The sequence below is a fragment of the Oncorhynchus mykiss genome, chromosome 12 (assembly GCF_013265735.2).
Source record: "Oncorhynchus mykiss isolate Arlee chromosome 12, USDA_OmykA_1.1, whole genome shotgun sequence".
NCBI classification, from domain to species: Eukaryota; Metazoa; Chordata; class Actinopteri; order Salmoniformes; family Salmonidae; genus Oncorhynchus; species Oncorhynchus mykiss.
The window spans coordinates 49,538,056-49,561,394 of NC_048576.1; the positions used below are offsets into that span (position 1 = coordinate 49,538,056).

The 23,339-nt window shown below is 42.4% G+C and overlaps 1 protein-coding gene across 19 annotated transcripts in view; it reads right to left on the reverse strand.

The window, feature by feature from the left end:
• Window positions 1-23,339, reverse strand: part of LOC110537714 (discs, large homolog 2 (Drosophila)) — a 288,136-nt gene that overhangs the window by 227,835 nt on the left and 36,962 nt on the right. For all 19 annotated transcript variants that reach the window (XR_005034996.1, XM_036937691.1, XM_036937685.1 and 16 more), the window contains exon 3: window positions 22,192-22,260. Coding sequence is in view for 18 of the 19 variants with exons in the window: in XM_036937691.1 (XP_036793586.1) it covers window positions 22,192-22,260 (69 nt within the window). In the remaining variant the exon portion in view is untranslated. The remainder of the gene's footprint in view (window positions 1-22,191; window positions 22,261-23,339) is intronic.

The following is a 23,339-nucleotide window of genomic DNA, read 5'->3' on the forward strand; positions in this document are numbered from 1 at the left end:
AAATAAATCAAATCGGCAAATCGGCGGCCAAAAATACCGATTTCCGATTGTTATGAAAACTGAAATCGGCCCTAATTAATTGACCATTCCGATTAATCGGTCGACCTCTAACTACAACAGCACTATAGTGAAGAGCCTAAGTACAGAACTGCAGTGCTCCTGTCCTCTAAGCCTTTACCATTCAATTAATGGTAACACTTTCTAGTATCTTCCATTGATACATCTTTAAAGATGCCTATAAATGCTTAAATGCTTTATAAACTATTGTAAATGCCCATGGAATCAAAAGCTTATACTATTTATACGCTTCTACATTTTCATCAATCAAATGATGTGTTTATTAATGCTTATTCATAATAGTTATTGTAAAGTGGTACCTAATAAATGAATCACTTGATTGGATCAAGCACTGTGTTCTCTTCCGCGTGAGACTACAGATGAGTCTAAAGTTAATATTTAGCTGACAACCCTAAGGAGCTCCAACACTCTGGAAGGCCAATGAAGTCAGAGGACAGGTCAGTTTTTACCAGGAAAGAATGGGCTTGTTGGACATTACAGCTGACTGCCATCTGACTGACCTACAAATCGCCTTGCATCATAAATAACTACTCATTATTATTTTTAGAGCAGTCGGTCAGTCACAATTTACCCACAATGCATCACATATTTGATCCTCTCAAACATGGCCATAGAGATTCGCTCTACAGTTACTGAATAATCTGTAAGTTCAGTAAGAGCTACTATTCTTTACACAATTGATTCATACATTATATACATTTATACTGTAAGCTAAGAAAGTCTGAAATTGCGTTCTAATCCGATTTATCCACAATTGTGTAGGTGTATTATGTATTCAGGTTTATTTTGTCCTCATTTGTCAATGGCCATTTCAGTTATTTTGTTCACAATAAAGTAAGTAGCCTTGTCCAAGCCAAAAGGACCCATCCATCCTGTTTCTGTAGCTTGAGGCAGATTGATGTACAAGTACACAGGATGCTGCCTCCCGGGTGGCGCAGTGGTCTAGGGCACTGCATCGCAGCGTTAGCTGTGCCACCAGAGACTCTGGGTTTGCGCCCAGGCTCTGTCGTAGCCGGCTGCGCAAGGGAGGTCCGTGGGGCGACGCACAATTGGCCTAGTGTCGTCCGGGTTAAGGAGGGTTTGGCCGGTAGGGATATCCTTGTCTCATCGCGCACCAGCGACTCCTGTGGCGGGCCGGGCGCAGTGCGCGCTAACCAATGTCGCCAGGTGCATGGCTGGCTTCCGGGTTGGATGTGCGCTGTGTTAAAAAGCAGTGCGGCTTGGTTGGGTTGTGCTTCGACCTTCGTCTCTCCCGAGCCAGTACGGGAGTTCTAGCGATGAGACAAGATAGTAATTACTAACAATTGGATACCAGTACAAGGGGGTAAATCTTTTAAAAAATAAAACATTTTAAAAAGTACACAGGATGCTCGTCTATTGCAGGGTTTTAAAAACTGTTTACAACGGTTCAGAGGAAAGTATAGAGATGGCCATGTTGATCCTTGGATCAGATAGAAGTTCCCCCCCCCCCCCCCCCCCCCCCTCGCTCCCTCTCTCTATGCTCTCATCTTTTCTTCTTCTCCCTCCACTAGCAATGATGTAACAGGCTGCGATTTGCCAAGCTCTGCTTTTAACCATTCGTCGGCGCAACATAGCCAGCGTGAGCGTGGTCTCTGCCAGCATGGGAACATTGCAGACAAACCTCGATCGGATTGAAACCTGGTCGTTTTCAGTAAAAGCGCTTGCTAAATCCACAATGACCATCTATTTCAGCCACTGGTCTAAAGACGGTGGGGAAACATAGACCCACAAAGCAGGAGGGACTCTCTCAGAATTGTCATTCAGTCTTGAGTATTGACTTATTCAAGATTGCTTCAACCTAAAGCAAGACTCTAAAAGCAGATGTGTGGCGAACACATCCTTTGTCAACTACTGTGTTCATTTGATTTGTCCCCCATCCAAGTTGCTAATTGCTAGAACAACAGTCTACCTTGATCCGTCGAGAGCACACAATGACACTCCTGCGCTGAGCAATTTGCTATGCTAATTGTTTATTTTCAAATCTGTCAGAACATGTCCTCCTCGAACACTCCGGGAACATCAATGCTCTGGGCAGTTTGAGCTTCCCCACTGACCTGACTAAATTTCTCTCCATGAGGGAGACAAAAAGCATCAGCCACATGGAAAGAAATGGCCTGGTTATTCTCCAGCGCTCATTGGATTTAGAGGGCTACATGAGCTACTACATAGGCTTAGCCATCCCTCAAATGAAAGTACAAGAGGAATGTTGGGAAGGTTTCTCATAACCTGGATAACAGAGAGCGAATCCACTCGCAAGGTTTCCAAGGGCTTAGTCAGTCACTGATTAAAAGGTCAGGGTCAAAAGAAGCAGACTCTGTGGCCCTTGAGGGAAGACGGATGAGAACACCTGCCCTAGAGGGATAGAGGCAGTGTGTGTGCCTGTGGTATCCTGGACATGGTTTTATCTGGAGCTCAGGTTGGTGTAAGGAGGTTACTGAACCAGTTTGTCTCTCTCTCCATCAATCCATCTATTAACCAAACTATTAACACATATTTGAAATGTTCAAATGCTATACTGAACTCACAGAATGACTATGTATCAAACCTGTAAATATTTTAACTTAAAGTTGAGGCATTCCCCAAAGATAAAGCAAAGAGATTGAGAAGAAAGCAGGAAGACCAGAGGTGGGGATCAAACCCACAACCATTGGCGCAACAACAAGTGTTACCACTTGACCAGGCGCCAAACAATATAAATAATTGAGGGGGGATTGGAAGGGGGTGATTGACAGCAGTAAAGAGATTGAGGACAACACATTTTCATTTTGACTAGGTCCATTATTGGTAAAAAAAAGAAAAATACAAATCTAACACATCATTTGAATGTTAGATCGTCTAGGTGCATTTATATAGGTCTGACGCAAAACAATTAAGTACAGTAGTAAGTAAATTGGAGTTCACTACAAAGTCTTGCTGCAATTCCCCACGCTGAATCAGGATTCTAATCTGGATTCATCATTGGCCCAACCATCTATCACGCTACGTTTGCACAGGCAATCAGGACAATTAAATCACACTGATCTAAATTGTTAGTCTGGGGATTTCATCCCGTCTCGTATGTATATAAATACACTTTTACATCTTGGCATTACTGACAACAAATGTTACATTGAGCCAGTCCCTGCTATTCAAAAAAAACAGTATGTAAGTCACGTCTACCACAAGCCTTGCGTAGGCATTAGAACAGGACATTCAAATAAAGTATAGCAGGGGGGGGGAATCTATATCAGCTCCTGTTCCTACACACATGACCCGTAGTTGCTACTATATGTTCCACCGGGCCCCCTTGTGTGTGGGAACCCTCGCATGGAGATTCGTCCTCGGCATTGCATCACCACCTAGAGAATGGGTGTAAAAAAGCAACGTCCGTGGAGTATCAACACACTATAGTGTAGGAGTGCTCTCTTCCTCCCCCTCTTTCTCTGTTACAGCTCTGCACTCAACGTGCCTCACTATCGTTTTATAATATGCCGGTGGAATGAAAAATGCATATCATTACGCTGCGTATGCTTAAAACTGGGAAGGGGGTTGTGGCCGATGTTGAATCCCTAGCGGTGTGTGATAGTAGCAATCATTACTTACTTTGGGGTTAGCTTAATAACCAGACACGCAGAGCACACAGAAGCCAATATTGTCTGAATTTGCATTTTGTCCATTCCTGATGGAAAGCTACCCCTTGGCTATGTTAGTCCAATGTTTGCTGGCCATAGTCAATACATAAGTCAATGTCATGCAATTGATTCCTACACAACATGTCGGATAACATTGGCAATAGCCAAATTAATAGCATTTTCAATAGTTAGGGAATCTCATCACATTGTGAGGACACAAATTAGTTATTTGTGTGTGGGCCAGAGTTGAACTGCCTCCCCACACAATCAGTCATCAGATTCGATTAGTGGTCCCTCGCACTCACCTTCACATGATAAACCAAATGCCAACCCATCTCTGCCATGGTCACAAGCAGCACAGCAAGCTAATGTCATTAGCGAATTAGATCCCAAATGTAACTTTCCAAAAGGAGTCACCGTCACAAAAAACAATGAATAGTGAATAAGACCAGATTCAGGAACTGCCCACGACAAACCAAAACCAAAAGGCTAGTGGTAGAGCTAGCTAGTAAAACTGACAGCAGAAATATGGGGTTTGGAATCTAATAACTTGGGAGTCTTAATAGCGGAGGTGAACTGGGGGGGGGGGGGGGGGGGGGGCTTCTGTTGCTTCGATCTGGGACTCCCAGCGGTTCCCCAGGCCTCACTGTCTCAGACCCAAGATAAACATCAGACTCTCCATTTCCCAGAGACAGAGTTCACTGTCTGAGGCCATGCCAGGCTGCACAGTGAGCTACAAATCAGCCTGTGGCCTGTCATCAAAATAATTACACTTTGTAATTCAATGAAATGGGATAAGCTCCTTTCCTAACTACAGTAAGGGTCCAAATCAAAACCAGGAAGTGGGCTCACAAAGTAAATCAGAAATCTTCCCTTGTAGCATGAAATACTATACATTTAAATGTATGTTTCACACTATTTTGTAAACCTGTTTTGTACCTGATGCCATTAAGGGGTGGCAGGTAGTCAGTCTAGCGTTAAGAGAGACTTCAGCTGCAGGGTTGCCAGTTCCAATCCCGGGACCGACAAAAGAAATCTGGAGGGAAGTGAGCTGGTACCCGGAGGGTTGCTGGTATCAAATCCTAGATGACATTGCCTGCTGTTGTGCCATTGAGCAAGGCACTTAACCCGCCACAACAGCTCCCTGGGCGCCCAGTGTGGCAGCCCCTGCACCTATCCAAAGTCAAATTTTGGTTGGATCTTGTATGCAATTGACAAATAAAGGGATTTTAATTCAACTGAGTGGTATAGTACAAAATAAGATCAATTAGTTAGCCAGCTTACTTTGAATAGCAACCAGAAATAGCTATTGATTTTCTTGTTCATTAAAAAAGCTCAATTTAGATATGTGTTTTCATGTGTTGAATCAATTAGACCATTTGAAGCTTATCTTTCAAAAAAAAAAAAGTTATATCAGAATATTTAGGTATTTTAGCTGTCTAACTCCATCCTGCTTTGTATTATACCCCTCTGGTCAATGAGAACTGATAAACACTGCTTTGCACAAAATGAGCTCTTACCTGGTCACTTAATATTTATACTTGCTTACATCCGTTTTTACATTCCTCAAGGAACCACTGTCTGGACTTTAATCATGTTTTTTATAATTTACCCCATTGTTGTTGTGGTTATGGCTTAAGTCAATTGTTATTGGTTGTTGTGTGTATTTGCACTACTGCATGCACAATTACCCCTTGTGGGAAAAATAAAGTATTTTGAAAGGAATTTGAATTGTGTAGTATATGAATGTCACGGCCGTTGGAAAAAGAGGACCAAGGTGCAGCGTGGTCAGCGTACATACTTTTAATAGTAGATAGTAAAACAATAAATACACAATACAGAAACAAACCGTGACGCTTAAGGCTATGTGCCATCAAACAACGTTAACCTCCCACAAACACAGGTGGGGAAAAGGGTACCTAAGTATGGTTCCCAATCAGAGACAACGATAGACAGCTGTCCCTGATTGAGAACCATACCCGGCCAAAACATAGAAAATCATAGAAACACAAAACATAGAACTCCCACCCAAACTCACGCCCTGACCAAACCAAAATAGAGACATAAAAAGGATCTCTAAGGTCAGGGCGTGACAATGAAACCAAACTACGCAATTGTTGTTTAGTTTATGAAGTAAAATCTCCCTTCTGAAAGCAACACAAATTGCTTTACACAACCAAAGTCACAATCACAGCACTGTTCTATCCTGCATGACACAGATGCTATTTCTAGCATAGCAGCTGAATAGAATTAGAATGTCAACTCCTCAGACCAGGGAGAGCTCGATACTTCAGCATCTAGAATGAGACAGCTAATAAGCTCCACACTGCAGGCCTGAGTCTGACATGTGAGAGGACACACATGAAAATTCCTACAGTTTCCTATGGAATACTACAGTACAAAATTATATAATAAACTGTAGTATACTGTAGAACACTATCCTACACACTTTAGTATCTGTAGTATCCCTCGATCATGTGTCGTACTTACTATAGAATGCTGTAGTATACTGCAAAATACTATCCACCCACTTAAAAACACCGTAGTAAATACTACAATATTGTCCGCAAAAACACTGCAGTCTGCAAAAACACCACTTTTTTTAACTACAGTAAGTACTACAGAGCTCATTTGCATATACCCTGCCCATTCCCCTCCCTTTTTCATGTGGGGCCAGACAGAGTAACAGTAAAACTATTCAGCCAACAGCAAGTCATCTGCTGACTACCACATCTCTCTCTATCTCTCTTCATGTGAAATGTCATTATCTTTAGGATGTGTATTCCTGACAATACAATCTCTCCCAGCTATGCTCACTTGTCCAGGCTAGGAATGTTAGGCATTTTTTTTAGGTCAGCTGGGCAGTCCAGGTGAATGCATGCACCTCCAGCCAGTTTAGGGAGTCATGTGCACCAGCTGGGAGGGTAGTGACTCCAGTGGCTTGATCAGCATTTTCTGCATGGTGTGAACCAGGTGCAAAGGCAGTCTGTGGCCTCCACCCACCGACACCCACACCCACACACAATATCACAGAAAGAAGGTGATGGCCTTACATGACCCAATGTGGTAACACAGTCTAATGTCCCAATAACCCTTTGACACAGTCTTCACATGCCATCAAAATGCCTTCTGGGAGGCTAATTAAGGTATCATTCTGTGGCCAAGTGTCGACAAGCACAGTCACAGACACTTTCAAAGACCACCTCAACAACCAACAATGTATAGTGTCAGTGTTGACACGTCTACTGGGATATCCAATCGTGATGGCACATATTTTGAAAAGAAAGCACGAACACAGAACTAGTACCAGGAGTATATGCAGATACATGTCTGTATAGATGTCCCATCACTTAGATCATAGCTTAGACAATGAAATCCAAGTTGTAAATGATGAACCCAGTATACTGAGGATGACTGTCACAGGAGGCAGGAGGAGTGTGGCAGTTGTTCAACAGAGGTGTTCCAATATGGCAAATTGGATAAGGTCTTCCTTTTGTATATGGGCATCCATTTCTCATCCTCTCTCCTATGGCTCGAGCCATACTGTGAGCAGTGTGCCCTAAGGGCTTTTTTTGTATATTTTGTGTCAATAATAGACACCCCCCCCCTGCCACACACACACACACACACACACACACACACACACACACACACACACACACACACACACACACACACACCTGTTTCAAATAACCAACTCATCATCATCAAGCTTTGATTATTTGAATCAGCTCTGTGGTGCTAGGGGAAAAAACTAAAGTGTGCACCCAGGGGGGGGGCCCTAGGACTGAGTTTGGAAATCCCTGCATTAGTTTGCCACAGACCTAGATACTTTAACAGAGGTTGCCCTCAAAGTGACGGTCATGGAATTTTGGATGACGGTTATTGGTCAACCCACGGTATCCGTTCTAAACTTTCAAATATCTTTTTAAAAATGTTATGTTTCTATGGCAGCACATGCAGTCAGTAGCGAAGTAGAGGAGAAAATGTGAAGCACATTTTCTCCTCTACTTCACTACTGACTGCATGTGCTGCCATAGAAATAGAATGAATAGAGCATTCAAGTCAATGACGGCATAATGAGTGGACTGGCGCCCACTGCGAGTGTACCTATAGGAGCGAGGTAGACGATGACAAAGGTTAAAACAATGCGATTCTAATATCCCATAACTCTTCGCAACAATGGGACCAGCTACGCTACTTAGCAACGGCGCTGGTAGTTAGCAATGGCATCGGTCCCAGATTTGTGACGACATTGTCTTAACCTGTATATTTTCAACCTAGCATAGGAGGAAGTAAAAGCAGGAAGTGTAACCATCAATATGTTGTGATTTGTTGATTCAACTCAACTGGCGTTACAAAACATACATTCCATTGCATGAGCCACATCAGTTAACATCAACTTGAATGAACATTCTACATTGCAATGGAAATTATTGCGTCACAACACCCGGCAGCCATTGCAAGTGTACCAATGAGTTTACGTGTCAAATTGCAAGGGTTAGAGGTTCGAAGCCCAGTCTATTCATTCTATATCTATGTAATCTGTTTCAATCTCCATCTGTCTTACACACACAAACACGCATCCTCCTTGCAAAACATAAAGACCCACACAGCTGAGGGTCCTATTCAATCAAAGCCGGTAACTAGTGAAAAACGTCATTCTTCATGAGCTCCACCTGCTTTCTGACTGCACAGGAGGATTTTTTGAGTTTTTGCTTTGCCTAACTCAGAAACCTGATTACTGTAATGGTTTTGAGGGAATGAGGGAACTGTTCACTTAACAACATTTTCCCAATGAGTACATTGCAATGAAAACATGGTTCTCCATCATGGATTTAACATGGCATGGAAACAAACATAAATATTTAACCAGGCTTTTAGAAAGGGAATTAACATGATCATCATCTATTCTAGGAGTTGCTGCGTCGTGTTCATTAGGGCACACAACGGAAAACATTTTGAAACACTTTGCAATGGAAAAAATTGGATTGGACAAGCCAAGGTAGACCCTCGCTGTTTCAGTCTTTTCTATCTTTTGGTACCCAATGAACAATACCTTGATGTTATTTGTGTCATCCCAGATGATTAGTCAATACAATTCAGTCAAAACATAACTTTATGAGAATGACTGCAAAGCAGGTGCTCTGGAATTACTTTTTCCCTTAGATCTCGGCTCTCATAGTCATAACCTTAAACATTAGTGGCAAAAATGCTAAACTGACCCAAGATCAGCATCTAGGGGATACTTCCCCCTACACCAAAGCAGGTCTTACACCTGGTATTCTTTCCTGCCCAAAAACAAACCTTGACTACCGCTTTCACACTTCTGCCAAGACAAAATTATAAAAAGATAAAAAACATTAACACAGTCAAAATTGTTCTCATTTGTCAGATTGACTACTTGGTCAGTCTGCTGGTCTCTTACAACAAACATAAATCAGAGAGGATGTGCATGTCCGCAATAAACTGCTGCATTCAAATAACTACAGTGATACTTTACTCTACTGCTAATTGTGGACAGCTGGGAAAGAGGCTTCCCCTTAATTGATTCCAGATGCAGCCCAGCCAAGCTCTGCTATAAGCTATTGTTTAGCCCCTGATCTAAAAGGATGTTCCGGACCTCACAACAAAGAGGGTCATTATCTCTCTGAAGGCAGCAGCGGAGGACTGACTGAAGTTTCCGACAAGTTCTGGTAGTGTGACATTTCACATTTCAATAGAGGTGCTGTCGCTCTCCAGCGGGGCTTTAAGCCTGTTAAGACCATTGTGGATAGATGGACACACACAACTTGGGAGGGGGGGGGGGGGGGAATAAATCACACTTAAACATGAAATGTGAACCACTGGCCATAACACACACACACACACACAGATGCGCGCACACACACACACATTCCTTGAGCAGGCAGCTGAAATATGCAGATCAACCAACACTGGAGGACAGACACAGACAGAGCTTCTTCCCTTCCGTTCTCACTGCATCCCTCTCTCGTTCTCTCTCGTTCTGTCTATCAATGGCACTAATGCTCTTACCTTAGTTGTGACAATGCAAAGACAATCCATTGCGGGCAGAAAAGCTCAACCTGTGCTTGAATTCATCGCCGCCACAAAATTAGTGAGATGGAAAAGAGGGGGAGAAGAAGAAAAAAAAAAGAGGGGGGTGGGGGAGAAGAGGAGTAAGCCGCCACAGGAGAGAAGGCACGCGGATAGCTGCTATCGGAAGTGGGGCCCCTCTGAGAAACTAGATTCCTCCTCCACAATGCTGAAGGCATTCGTGATCCTAACGCAATCTTAAAGTCCAGCACACATACAAATGCATGGTCTTGCTCGCCAGCGAGCCACAGGCTTGGCCCCCTCCAACCTGAGAACCTGCTCCCTCTCCTCTCCTCCTCTGCTTTCCCAGACGATGACTGAGCGACAGTGTGGAAAGGGAAAAGCGCGGAGGAAGAGAGCCGTGGTGATGCTGATGCTGAGACGGAGCAGCAGCATTTCAGTGTGTGTGTGTAGGCTGCAAGACTATGATGAGTAACCTTGAACACACCTGTGTAGGCCTAGGCTTTAGCTCAGTGGGCTAACGTGATTTTTAAAACATACACAATAGGCAAGTTTATAGAAACCGGACAGCAATGTTTGACTTTGTGGCAGAGACAAATCTTTACCCTGAGTAGTCGTGTGCCCATTATGGACAAAGTGGAATTTATTGTGAAATTCCATGAGAACATTTGGTTGAATCACCAATACAAAAAATAATGATTGCTTCGCCGTTTAGTCGTTTTACTGTAAAATATAACACTACTTATTTTACTGTAAAATACAAAAGTCTACTCTATTTACGGTAATATAAAACTCTACTTACAAGCCCTGATATCTATATTTAACCAAGATCATTAAATTGTTCTGGAAATCCAGCTGAAAGTGTATGAAATGTCCAACAGAGAGAAGCAGCTCATAGCTCACAGAATTTGTCTTTCTTAATATGCAGCAACATGGCCCGTCAGAGGAGGCTGCCCATAACACACAATGGACACCAGGGACGGACTGGGACCAGAGCTTGTCCCGGACATTTAAACACACAGGACCATTTTTTTCCCTTGAAGCACACACACTGGCTGTCCCTGATGGAGACCAATAACTCTTGTTATGAAACACTTTTGTCATAAAAACAGGAGAAGAATACCTGCGTGTTCATCTTGACTCATTATTTCAACTCTTATAAGATATTCATGTTAACTAGCCAGAAAGTCACCCAGAAAATGCATTACCTTTACATGCATTACTATTTTCTCATGATACATACTTATATGGGCTGTGTATCAAACTAAAATACATTTATGAAAGGATTTGAGAGGAAATGCAGCTCCTAAAATGCTATAATCAACATGCTATAAGGCCCAAAGAGCTTAGCTAACAAGCCCAATGCAGACAAATGAGTAAACTATTCCTACTCCTAGTTAGAAATAATTGGAATCATTGGATTACTGTACTTAAAACAAGCGACACATTTGCAAACTAACAACACTCTAAAATTATATCTGGCAGTTCTCTTCGAAACATGATTCAGAAATTAAGCGGAGCCAGTTCAGAAAGGAAACCCGAGTGCCCCGCCTCAGCTGACGCATCAGCTGAGATGGTACCAATTAGAGGCAAGTATCATTCATGCCTACGTTATTGGGTGGTTATTTAAGCTTTACGGGTCTGCTCTCTCACTCTGCTGCCACTAGATGGAGGCAGTGTATGTGCAAAGTTCAAGACTGATCCAATGAACCATTGTATTTCTGTTCAAAATGTTGTATCAAGACTGCCCAAATGTGCCAAATTGGTTTATTAATACATTTACAAGTTCATAACTGTACACTCTCATCAAACAATAGCATGGTATTCTTTCACTGACATTATTGTAACTACTGTACATTGGACAGTGCAGTTAGATTGACAAGAATTTAAATATTATGCCAATATCAGATATGTCTATGTCCTGGGAAATTTTCTTGTTACTTACAGCCTCATGCTAACCACATTAACCTACTTTAGCTCAACCATTCTACAGGGGACACACCGATCCTGTAGAGGTTAGATATACTGAACAAAAATAGAAGCGCTATATGCAACCATTTTGGGGATTTTACTGAGTTACAGTTTATATAAGGAAGTCAGTCAATTCAAATAAATTCATTAGTCCCTAATCTATGGATTACACATGGCCAGGTATACAGATATGCATCTGTTGGTCACAGATACCTTAAAAAAAAGAATAGGGGCGTGGATCAGAAAACAGTATCTGGTGTGACTACCACTTGCCTCAAGGAGCACGACACATTTCCTTTGCATAGAGTTGATCAGGCTGTTGACTGTGGCCTGCGGAATGTTGTCCCACTCCTCTTTAATTGCTGTGCGAAGTTGATGGATATTGGTGGGAACTGGAACACGCTGTCGTACACGTCAATCCAGAGCATCCAAAACATGCTCAGCGGGTGACATGTCTGGTGAGTATGCAAGCCATGGGACATTTCTGGGACATTTCAAGCATCCAGGAATTGTGTACAGATCCTTGCGACATGGGGCCGTGCATTATCATGCTGAAACATGAGATGATGGCGGCGGATGAATGTCATGACATTGGGCCTCAGGATCTCGTCACGGTATCTCTATGCATTCAAATTGCCATGGATGAAATGCAATTATGTATGTTTGTTGCCTGTAGCTTATGCCTGCTCATACCGTCACCATCTGCTCGCCCAAACGACACTATACATGTGTTCTGCGGTTGTGAGGCCGGTTGGACGTACTGTCAAATTCTCTAAAACGCATACCATAACCCAACTGTCACCATGGGGCACTCTGTTCACAACGTTGACATCAGCAAACCACTCGACCACACATAGCCATACACATGGTCTGCGGTTGTGAGGCAGGTTGGACGTACCGTCAAATTCTCTAAAACGCAGTTGGAGCCGGCTTAAGGTAGAGAAATTAACATTAAATTCTCTGGCAACTGATCTGGTGGACATTCCTGCAGTAAGCAAGCCAATTGCAAGTGCCCTCAAAACTTAAGACATCTGTGGCATTGTGTTGTGTTAACCCAAACTGAGCAATCGGGGGAGAAGGGCCTTGGTCAGGGAGGTGACCAAGAACCCGATGGTCAATCTGACAGAGCTCCAGAGTTTCTTTGTGGAGATGGGAGAAACTTCACTATCCCTACGGTGAAGCATGGTGGTGGCAGAATCATGTTGTGGGGATGTTTTTCAGCAGCAGGGACTGGGAGACTAGTCAAGGTCGTACAAAAGATGAACGAAAAAAAGTACAGAAAGATCCTTGACGGAAACCTGCTCCAGAGCGCTCAGGACCTCAGACTTGGGCAAATGTTCACCTTCCAAAAGGACAAGAACCCTAAGCACACAGCCAAGACAAAGCAGGAGTGGCTTCGGGACAAGTCTCAGAATGTCCCCGAGTGGCCCAGCCAGAGCCCAGACTCGAACCCAATTGAATATCTCTGGAGATACAGGAAAATAGCTGTACAGCAACTCTCCCCATCCAACCTGACAGGGATTGAGAGGATCTGCAGAGAAGAATGGGAGAAACTCCCCAAATACAGGTGTGCCAAGCATGCAGCATCCTACACAAGACTTGAGGCTGTAATCGCTGCCAAAGGTGCTTCAACAAAGTACTGAGTAAAGTTTTTTTTTTTTTTTGTATCAAATTAGCAAAAATGCCTAAACCTGTTCTTGCTTTGTCATTATGGGGTATTGTGTGTAGATTGATGAGAGAACAAAACAATTTAATCAATTTTAGAATAAGGCTGTATCGTAACAAAATGTGGGAAAAAAGTAAAGTGATGAAAAGACCCAGTAATGTTTTGCCGATGACAGACTAACGCCATTCGAGTAGCACAAGATATCATGCTGCTTGACTGCTGAACAGTGTTAGCATGTAGCACCCACACATTTGGAACAGCACAGGTTGGTAGATATGAGTCACGCTCAAGTGAGCTGCATCAGGGTAGAAGATGCCTTCATATGCACTATGTACAAACATGCATGATAATGCACATAAACGTGTTTACTACTATCATACAAATCATGCGCCATCATACTGCAATGCTCCAAAGATAGCTCTATCTTTGCCCTCTATGTAACCACAACCTCCCTGGGTGCTTTTGTAATAATATGAACCATGCCATAACACTATGTGCAGATAATACAGAACATACAGCCATGCATGAATAACACAACATCCACCTAGGTGATGTATACGGAGTCTAACCAGCATTTGCTTCCACGTTGTGATGTTGGCAGCCATGCCATATGCATACTGTGTGTAGAAAAGGAAGAATATCAACTTACACCTGAATGTGCGAGCATTTTTCACAGCATTAAGAGTGGCAGCCGAAATGCATAATATAACTATTATGTAAGACACGAAAAGAACAAAATGCACAGAAAATATAATTAATACCAGTACTAATACACGATGACTAGAATGAAGTGATTGCTACAGCATATGATACAATAGCATAAGATAAGAATAACACCAGTCCTTAGAAAAGTACTAGAGCTCCAGAGTTCCTTTGTGGAGATGGGAGAAACTTCCAGAAGGACAACAATCTCTGCAGCACTTCACCAATCAGGCCTTTATGGCAGAGTGGCCAGACGGAAGCCACTCCTCAGTAAAAGGCACATGACAGCCCGCTTGGAGTTTGCCAAATGGCACCTAAAGGATTCAGACCTTGAGAAACAAGATTCTCTGGTCTCATGAAACAAGGACTGAACTCTTTGGCCTGAATGCCCACCGTCACGTCTGGAGGAAACCTGGCACTATCCCTACGGTGAAGCATGGTGGTGGCAGCATCATGTTGTGGGGATGTTTTTCAGCAGCAGGGACTGGGAGACTAGTCAAGGTCGTACAAAAGATGAACGAAGCAAAGTACAGAGAGATCCTTGACGGAAACCTGCTCCAGAGCGCTCAGGACCTCAGACTTGGGCAAAGGTTCACCTTCCAACAGGACAACGACCCTAAGCACACAGCCAAGACAAAGCAGGAGTGGCTTCGGGACAAGTCTCAGAATGTCCCCGAGTGGCCCAGCCAGAGCCCGGACCTGAACCCAATCTAATATCTCTGGAGATACCTGAAAATAGCTATACAGCAACTCTCCCCATCCAACCTGACAGAGTTGAGAGGATCTGCAGAGAAGAATGTGAGAAACTCCCCAAATACAGGTGTGCCAAGCTTGCAGCGTCCTACACAAGAAGACTTGAGGCTGTAATCTCTGCCAAAGTTGCTTCAACAAAGTACTGAGTAAAGTAAATGTTTTTTTTATTTTTTTTTATCAAATTAGCAAAAATGCCTAAACCTGTTCTTGCTTTGTCATTATGGGGTATTGTGTGTAGATTGATGAGAGAACAAAACTATTTAATCAATTTTAGAATAAGGCTGTATCGTAACAAAATGTGGGAAAAAAGTCAAGGGTCTGAATACTTTACAATGCACTGTAAGCCTGCGTGTAAGAGTGTCTGAATGAGCTCTAGCAGGCTTTCCCATAAGAGGCAATGAATGCTTGATCGCCAACACTGATTGCCTTGTGGGTGTTTAGCAAGCCCAACACATGCTAGGTAATGCTAGTATCAACAGCTCATCCAAAACGCTGAAACTATAGCAAATCTTGATTAGTCATCGCACAGGTGTACATGTCAGCTTCCCCACTAAGGTCCAAGAAGATCACTTAAAATCTGAGGAAGAGAGGTTAGGGTTAGGCAGGAGGATCAACTTGATAATGAGGCTGTAGTCCTGTGAATATAACTAGTGATGAAAAGACCCAGTAATGTTTTGCCGATGACAGACTAACGCCATTCGAGTAGCACAAGATATCACGCTGCTGGACTGCTGAACAGTGTTAGCATGTAGCACCCACACATTTGGAACAGCACAGGCTGGTAGATATGAGTCACACTCAGTGAGCTGCATCAGGGTAGAAGATGCCTTCATATGCACTATGTACAAACATGCATGATAATGCACATAAACTTGTTTACTACTCTCATACAAATCATGCGCCATCATACTGCAATGCTCCAGCAGATGCTGTGTAAGGGATAGCTAGTGTTGCCCTCTATGCAACCACAACCTCCCTGGGTGCTTTTGTAATAATAGGAACCATGCCATAACACTATGTGCAGATAATACAGAACATACAGCCATGCATGAATAACACAACATCCACCTAGGTGATGTATACGGAGTCTAACCAGCATTTGCTTCCACGTTGTAATGTTGGCAGCCATGCCATATGCATACTGTGTGTAGAAAAGGAAGAATATCAACTTACACCTGAATGTGCGAGCATTTTTCACAGCATTAAGAGTGGCAGCCGAAATGCATAATATAACTATTATGTAAGACATGAAAAGAACAAAATGCACAGAAAATATAATTAATACCAGTACTAATACACAATGACTAGAATGAAGTGATTGCTACAGCATATGATACAATAGCATAAGATAAGAATAACACCAGTCCTTAGAAAAGTACTAGAGCTCCAGAGTTCCTTTGTGGAGATGGGAGAAACTTCCAGAAGGACAACAATCTCTGCAGCACTTCACCAATCAGGCCTTTATGGCAGAGTGGCCAGACGGAAGCCACTCCTCAGTAAAAGGCACATGACAGCCCGCTTGGAGTTTGCCAAATGGCACCTAAAGGATTCAGACCTTGAGAAACAAGATTCTCTGGTCTCATGAAACAAGGGCTGACCTCTTTGGCCTGAATGCTCACCGTCACGTCTGGAGGAAACCTGGCACTATCCCTACGGTGAAGCATGGTGGTGGCAGCATCATAACACCAGTCCTTAGAAAAGTACTACTAGAACGCAAGAGGCGCGTCTATGTAAAATGCATGACACATGATGAGACATGCTAATAAACAGTCTAAATCTACTGCTGCAAGTCAGAAAAAAAAGTCAATATAACTACACAGCTCTAGGAAGAGTCTCCAAACTTCTTCCATTTAAGAATGATGGAGGCCACTGTATTCTTGGAGACCTTCAATGCTGCATACATGTTTTGGTACCATTCCCCAGATCTGCGCCTAGACACAATTCTGTCTCGGAGCTCTACAGATGATTCCTTCGACCTCATGGCTTGGTTTTTGCTCTGACATACACTGTCAACTGTGGGACCTTGTATAGATAGGTGTGAGCTTTCCAAATCATGTCCAATCAATTGAATTTACGACAGGTGGAGTCCAATCAAGTTGTAGAAACATCTCAAGGATGATCAATGGAAACAGGATGCACCTGAGCTCAATTTCGAGTCTCATAGCAAAGGGTCTGAAAACTTGCACTACCGTTGAGGTTTGGGGTCACTTAGAAATGTCCTTGTTGAAAAAAAAGCTTTTTTTTTGTCCATTTAAATAACATAAAATTGATCAGAAATACAGTGTAGACATTGATAATGTTGTAAATGACTATTGTAGCTGGAAACGGCAGATTTTTTATGGAATATCTACATAGGCGTGTGGAGGCCCATTATCAGCAACCATCAATCCTGTGTTCCAATGGCACGTTGTGTTAGCTAATCCAGGTTTATCATTTTCAAAGGCTAATTGATTATTAGAAAACCCTTTTGCAATTAAGTTAGTATAGCTGAAAACTTCTGATTAAAGAACCAATAAAACTGTCCTTCTTTAGACTAGTTGAGTATCTGGAGCATCAGCATTTGTGGGTTCGATTACATGCTCAAAATGGCCAGAAACAAACAACTTTCTTCTGAAACAGTCTATTCTTGTTCTGAGAAATGAAGAAATGATGCTGGCCTTCTAGGCAGAGTTGCAAAGAAAAGGCCATATCTCAGACTGGCCAATAAAAAGACAAGATTAAGATGGACAAAAGAACACAGACACTGGACAGAGGAAGATTGGAAAAAAGTGTAAAAGTGTTATGGACAGACAAATCTAAGTTTGAGGTGTTCGGATAACAAATAAGAACATTCGTGAGTTGCAGAAAAAATGAAAAGATGCTGGAGGAGTGCTTGACGCCATCTGTCAAGCATGGTGGAGGCAATATGATGGTCTGGGGGTGCTTTAGTGATGGTGTTAAAGTGGGAGATTTGTACAGGATAAAAGGGATCTTGAAGAAGGAAGGCTTTCACTCCTCCTTTTGCAACGCCATGCATAGTCTGTGGACGGCGCTTAATTGGAGCCAATTTCCTCCTAAAACAGGACAATGGCCCAAAGCACAGCTCCAAACTATGCAATAACTATTTAGGGAAGAAGTAGTCAGCTGGTATTCTGTCTATAATGGAGTGGTCAGCACAGTCACCGGATCTCAACCCTATTGAGCTGTTGTTGGAGCAGCTTGACCGTATGGTACGTAAGAAGTGCCCATAAAGCCAATCCAACTTGTGAGAGGTGCTTCAGTAAGCATGGGGTGAAATCTCTTCAGAATACCTCAACAAATTGACAACTAGAATGCCAAAGGTCTGCAAGACTGTAATTGCTGCAAATGGAGGATTCTTTGACGAAAGCAAAGTTTGAAGGACACAATTATTATTACAATTAAAAATAATTATTTATAACCTTGTCAATATTTCCTATTCATTTTGCAACTCATTTAAAATGACCCCAAACTTTTGAACGGTAGTGTACATGTAAATAAGGTATTTAAATAAATAAACAAGTTTTCTAAAAACCTGTTTTTGCTTTGTCATTAAAGGGTATTGTGTGGAGATTGATGATGAAAACAAATATTTAATACATTTTAGAATAAGGCTGTAATGTAACAAAATGTGGAAAAAGTCAAGGGGTCTGAAAACTTTCCAAACGCACTGTAAATCTGAATGACCTGATAAAAATCTATGGACATTGACTAGATAAGGCCTGTGAGAAGAGGCTCTCTGTATAATGCTTGTGAAATTCCAAAGCAAAAGTTCAGGGCCGAGTGTGTTTTCCAGGAGCGATTGGCTCAGTGAAGGCCTTGGTGTTGGCTGTGTGGGCGAGAGGTGGCAATTGCTGCTAGTGTCACTGCCTTACATACAGGGAGAGAGAGAGAAAATAGGGGGAGATAGGAAGATAGAGATAGGGGCGAGGAACGATGTAGAATGGTGCATGAAAGCGACAAAGAAAGAGCGAGAGAGCACAAGAGAGAACGAAAGAGAGATAAAAAGTGGAGGAAGGCCTTGAGAAAGAGGTTGTAATAATATGCTAAGCTCCCCCATCTCCACCAAGCTTTTTATATGTCATATGTTCAGGACCCACAAAAACAGGACTCAGACTTCTCATGCTACAGCAAACACCTTCACTCCTCTGACTACCTCTCCCTGTTCTGTGTTTTCTATCCCTCTATTTTAGGGCTTCCGATTTCGATGAAAATTAGGAATATCATATTGCAATATGAATCTACTGTAATTTGATTTTTGTTTTGTTTTGCCAATTCTCCTTAAATTTTGTGTACTGTAGATCAATGTTTGTGAATCATGGGACCAATAACTACATCTGCTGTATTTTGTCCCAACAGTTTGATGAGGTAATTATACTGAACAAAAACACAGTACCAGTCAAAAGTTTGGACACACCTACTCATTCAAGAGTTTTTCTTTATTTTTACTATTTTCTACATTGTAGAATAATATTGAAGACATTAAAACGAAATAACACATATGGAATAATGTAATAACCAAATAAGCCTTAAACATATTCTTCAAAGTAGCCAATCAGTGCTGTGGCAAGTTACGGGTGTTTAACAGAAGATAGCCCTATTTGGTAATAGACCAAGTCCATGTTATGACAAGAACAGCTCAAATAAGCAAAGAGAAATGACAGTTCATCATTACTTTAAGACATGAAGCATTTCAATAACTTTGAAAGCTTCTTCAAGTGCATTGGCAAAAACCATCAAGCACTATGATAAAACTGTCTCTCATGAGGACCACTACAGGAAAGGAAGACTCAGAGTGACCTCTGCTGCAGAGGATCAGTTCATTAGAGTTAACTGTAACTCAGATTGCAGGCCAAAAAATGCTTCACAGAGTTCAAGTAGCAGACACATCTCAACATCAACTGTTCAAAGGAGACTGTGTGAATCAGGTCTTCATGGTCGAATTCCTGCAAACAAACCACTACTAAAGGACACCAATAATAAGAAGAGACTTGCTTGGGCCAAGAAACACAAACAATGGACATTATATCGGTGGAAATCTGTCCTTTGGTTTGATGAGTCAAAATTTGAGATTTTTGGTTCTAACCGCCGTGTCTTTGAGAGACGCAGAGTAGGTAAACGGATGATCTCCGCATCTGTGGTTCCCACCATGAAGCATGGAGGAGGTGTGATGGTGTGGGGATGCTTTTCTGGTGACACTGTCTGTGATTTATTTAGAATCCAATGCACACTTATAACCAGCATGGCTACCACAGAATTCTGCAGTGATATGCTATCCCATCTGGTTTGCGCTTAGTGGAACTATCATTTGTTTTTCAGCAGGACAATGACCCAACACACCTCCAGGCTGTGTAATGACTATTTGACCAAGAAGGAGAGGGATGGAGTGCTGGATCAGATGACCTGGCCTCCACAATCACCCAATTGAAATTATTTGGGATGAGTTGGACTGCAGAGTGAAGGAAAAGCAGCCAACAAGTGCTCAGCATATGTGGGAACTCCTTCAAGACTGTTGGAAAAGCATTCCAGGTGAAGCTGGTTGAGAGAATGCCAAGAGTGTAAAAAGCTGTCATCAAGGCAAAGGGTGGCTACTTTGAAGAATCTCAAATATAAAATATATTTTGATTTGTTGAATCACTTTTTTGGTTACTACATGATTCCATATGTGTTATTTGATCGTTTTGAGGTCTTCATTATTATTATATAATGTAGAAAATGAAAAAATATATAGAAAAACCCTGGCATGAGTAGGTGTCCAACCTTTTGACTGGTACTGTATAAACGCAACATGTAAAGTGTTCGTCCCATGTTTCATGAGCTGAAATAAAAGATCTCAGAGAATTTTCCATACAGACAAAAGGATTATCTCTCCAATTTTGTGCATACATTTGTTTACATCCCTGTTAGTGAGAATTTCTCCTTTGACAAGATAATCCATCCACCTGACAGGTGTGGCATATCAAGAAGCTGATTAAACAGCATGATCATTAAGTGCACCTTGTGCTGGGGACAATAAAAGTTAACTTTAAAATGTGCAATTTTGTCAAACAACACGATGCCACAGATGTCAAAAATGTTGAGGGAGCGTGCAATTAGTATATTGACTGCAGGAATGTCCACCAGAGCTGTTGCCAGAGGATTAATGTTAATTTCTCTACCATAAACTGCCTCCAACATCATTTTAGAGAATTTGGCAGTACGTCCAACCGGCCTCACAACCACAGACTACGTGTAACCTCGCCAGCCCAGGACCTCCACATCCGGCTTCTTCACCTGCGGGACCATCTGAGACCAGCCACCCAGACAGCTGAGGACTATTTATGTCTGTAATAAAGTCATTTTGTGGGGAAAAACTGATTCTGATTGACTGGGCCTGGCTTCCCAATGAGTGGGCCTAGCTCCCAAATGAGTGGGCCTACAGTATGCCCTCCCAGGCCCACCCATGGCTGCGACCCTGCCCAGTTTCAATTTTCACACCATGGCTATGCTGCCAATTAATTAAATTAAACTTGGGCATAGGGTAAATTTCACTCTGATTCTATTTTCAAGAATTCAATGTGCTGCTCACATCTGAAAACACTTAAAAGCAGGTGGCTTGTGCCCTGCTTACTCATGCAAAAAGCTATGCGTCCAGTATAGCAGCTAACAACTGTTTTCCTGTAGCCCCAGTGTAGCTCTCCCGTAACTAGCAGCCAGCCAGTGCTAAAAGCTCTGTGCCTTAAATTAAGCCTAGTAAACAAGCCAGTGTGTTTTCCCACAGCGGGGGTATCAAAATCCATCTATAACACTGCCTCTTGGTACTGCCTGGAAAGCCATCAACAGTTTAGGTCAACATTCGGTGTAATCTCTTATGCTGTAAATAACCCCTCTGGGGAGATGGGTGATTTGAGAGATGGGTGATTAGATTCTGGATCACTCTTGCATCGCCAGCTCATACCAAAACAACTGCACAAGCTTGCATGCACCAGCCATCACACAACGAGGAACATCTTCACTTTAACAAAAAGAGGCCAGTAGCGTAGTACCACAGTATCTTCTGTGACTTATTTTACTGGTAGTTCCATCCTCCAGCATCGAGGTATACCTTCTCAAACAATCGTCAAGTTCTGGCACTTCAATCATCTTAAGCATCAAATTACCACAGAATTACGCTTCTAAGCAGGCGGATTGACTTGAGTACACTTAAGTCATCCTAGTGAGGTGCATCTGTGGTGCAGATGAGATGGACAATGTGATGCTCTAAATACACACACACACACACACACACACACACAACACACACACACACACACACAGACTACAGTAGGTAGAGTGGGGCTTCCACATGGTACTCACTTCAGAGACTTTTACACTGATCTCGGTCTGCACCTTCCTACTGGGCTCGGAGCTGCTCCGCTCCCTCATCTGAGGACACACACACACACACACACACATTAGGTATCATTGTATTATGTTAATAGAATAGGCTTCATTGGGACGACAGAAAAACAAACTATTTCCTGAAGTTACACTGTTTCTTTGACCCGTGAGTGCCAAAATAATTGTCATAATACTATATCAGGTTATAAAATACCATCTCCACAATACAGACATTCGGCCATTAAACCTTGAAGCTGAGCAGTACCTCACTATTTGTTTGACTTTTGGCCAAGGTGATTCTTTAATAAGTACCCCATGTATTCTTGTGTACATGTCCAAGACAAAGACAAATAAATGCTTAAACCTGGCACACAAACACAGATGCACGCATATGCACACACACACAGCGCTTAAATAGTGGACACAGAGATACAGTGGCTTGCAAAAGTATTCACCCCTCATGGCATTTTTCCTATTTTGTTGCCTTACACACTGGAATTAAAATTGATTTTGGGGGTTTAGTATCATTTGATTTACAAAACATGCCTACCACATTGAAGATGCTAAATAATTTTTATTGTGACACAAACAAGAAATAAGACCAAAAAAAACTGAAAACTTGAGCGTGCATAACTATTCACCCCCCAAAGTCAATACCTTGTAGAGCCACATTTTGCAGCAATTACAGCTGCAAGTCTCTCTATAAGCTTGCCACATGGGATTTTTGCCCATTCTTCAAAGCAAAATTGCTCCAGCTCCATCAAGTTGGATGGGTTCCGCTGGTGTACAGCAATCTTTAAGTCATACCACAGATTCTCAATTGGATTGAGGTCTGGGCTTAAATGTTTCCCCTTAAACCACTCAAGTGTTGCTTTAGCAGTATGCTTAAGGTTATTGTCCTGCTGGAAGGTGAACCTCCATCCCAGTCTCAAATCTCTGGAAGACTGAAACAAGTTTCCCTCAAGAATTTCCCTGTATTTAGCGCCATCCATCATTATTTCCATTCTGACCAGTTTCCCAGTCCCTGCCTATGAAAAACATTCCCACAGCATGATGCTGCCACCACCATGCTTCACTGTGGGGATAGTGTTCTCGGGGTGATGAGAGGTGTTGGGTTTGTGCCA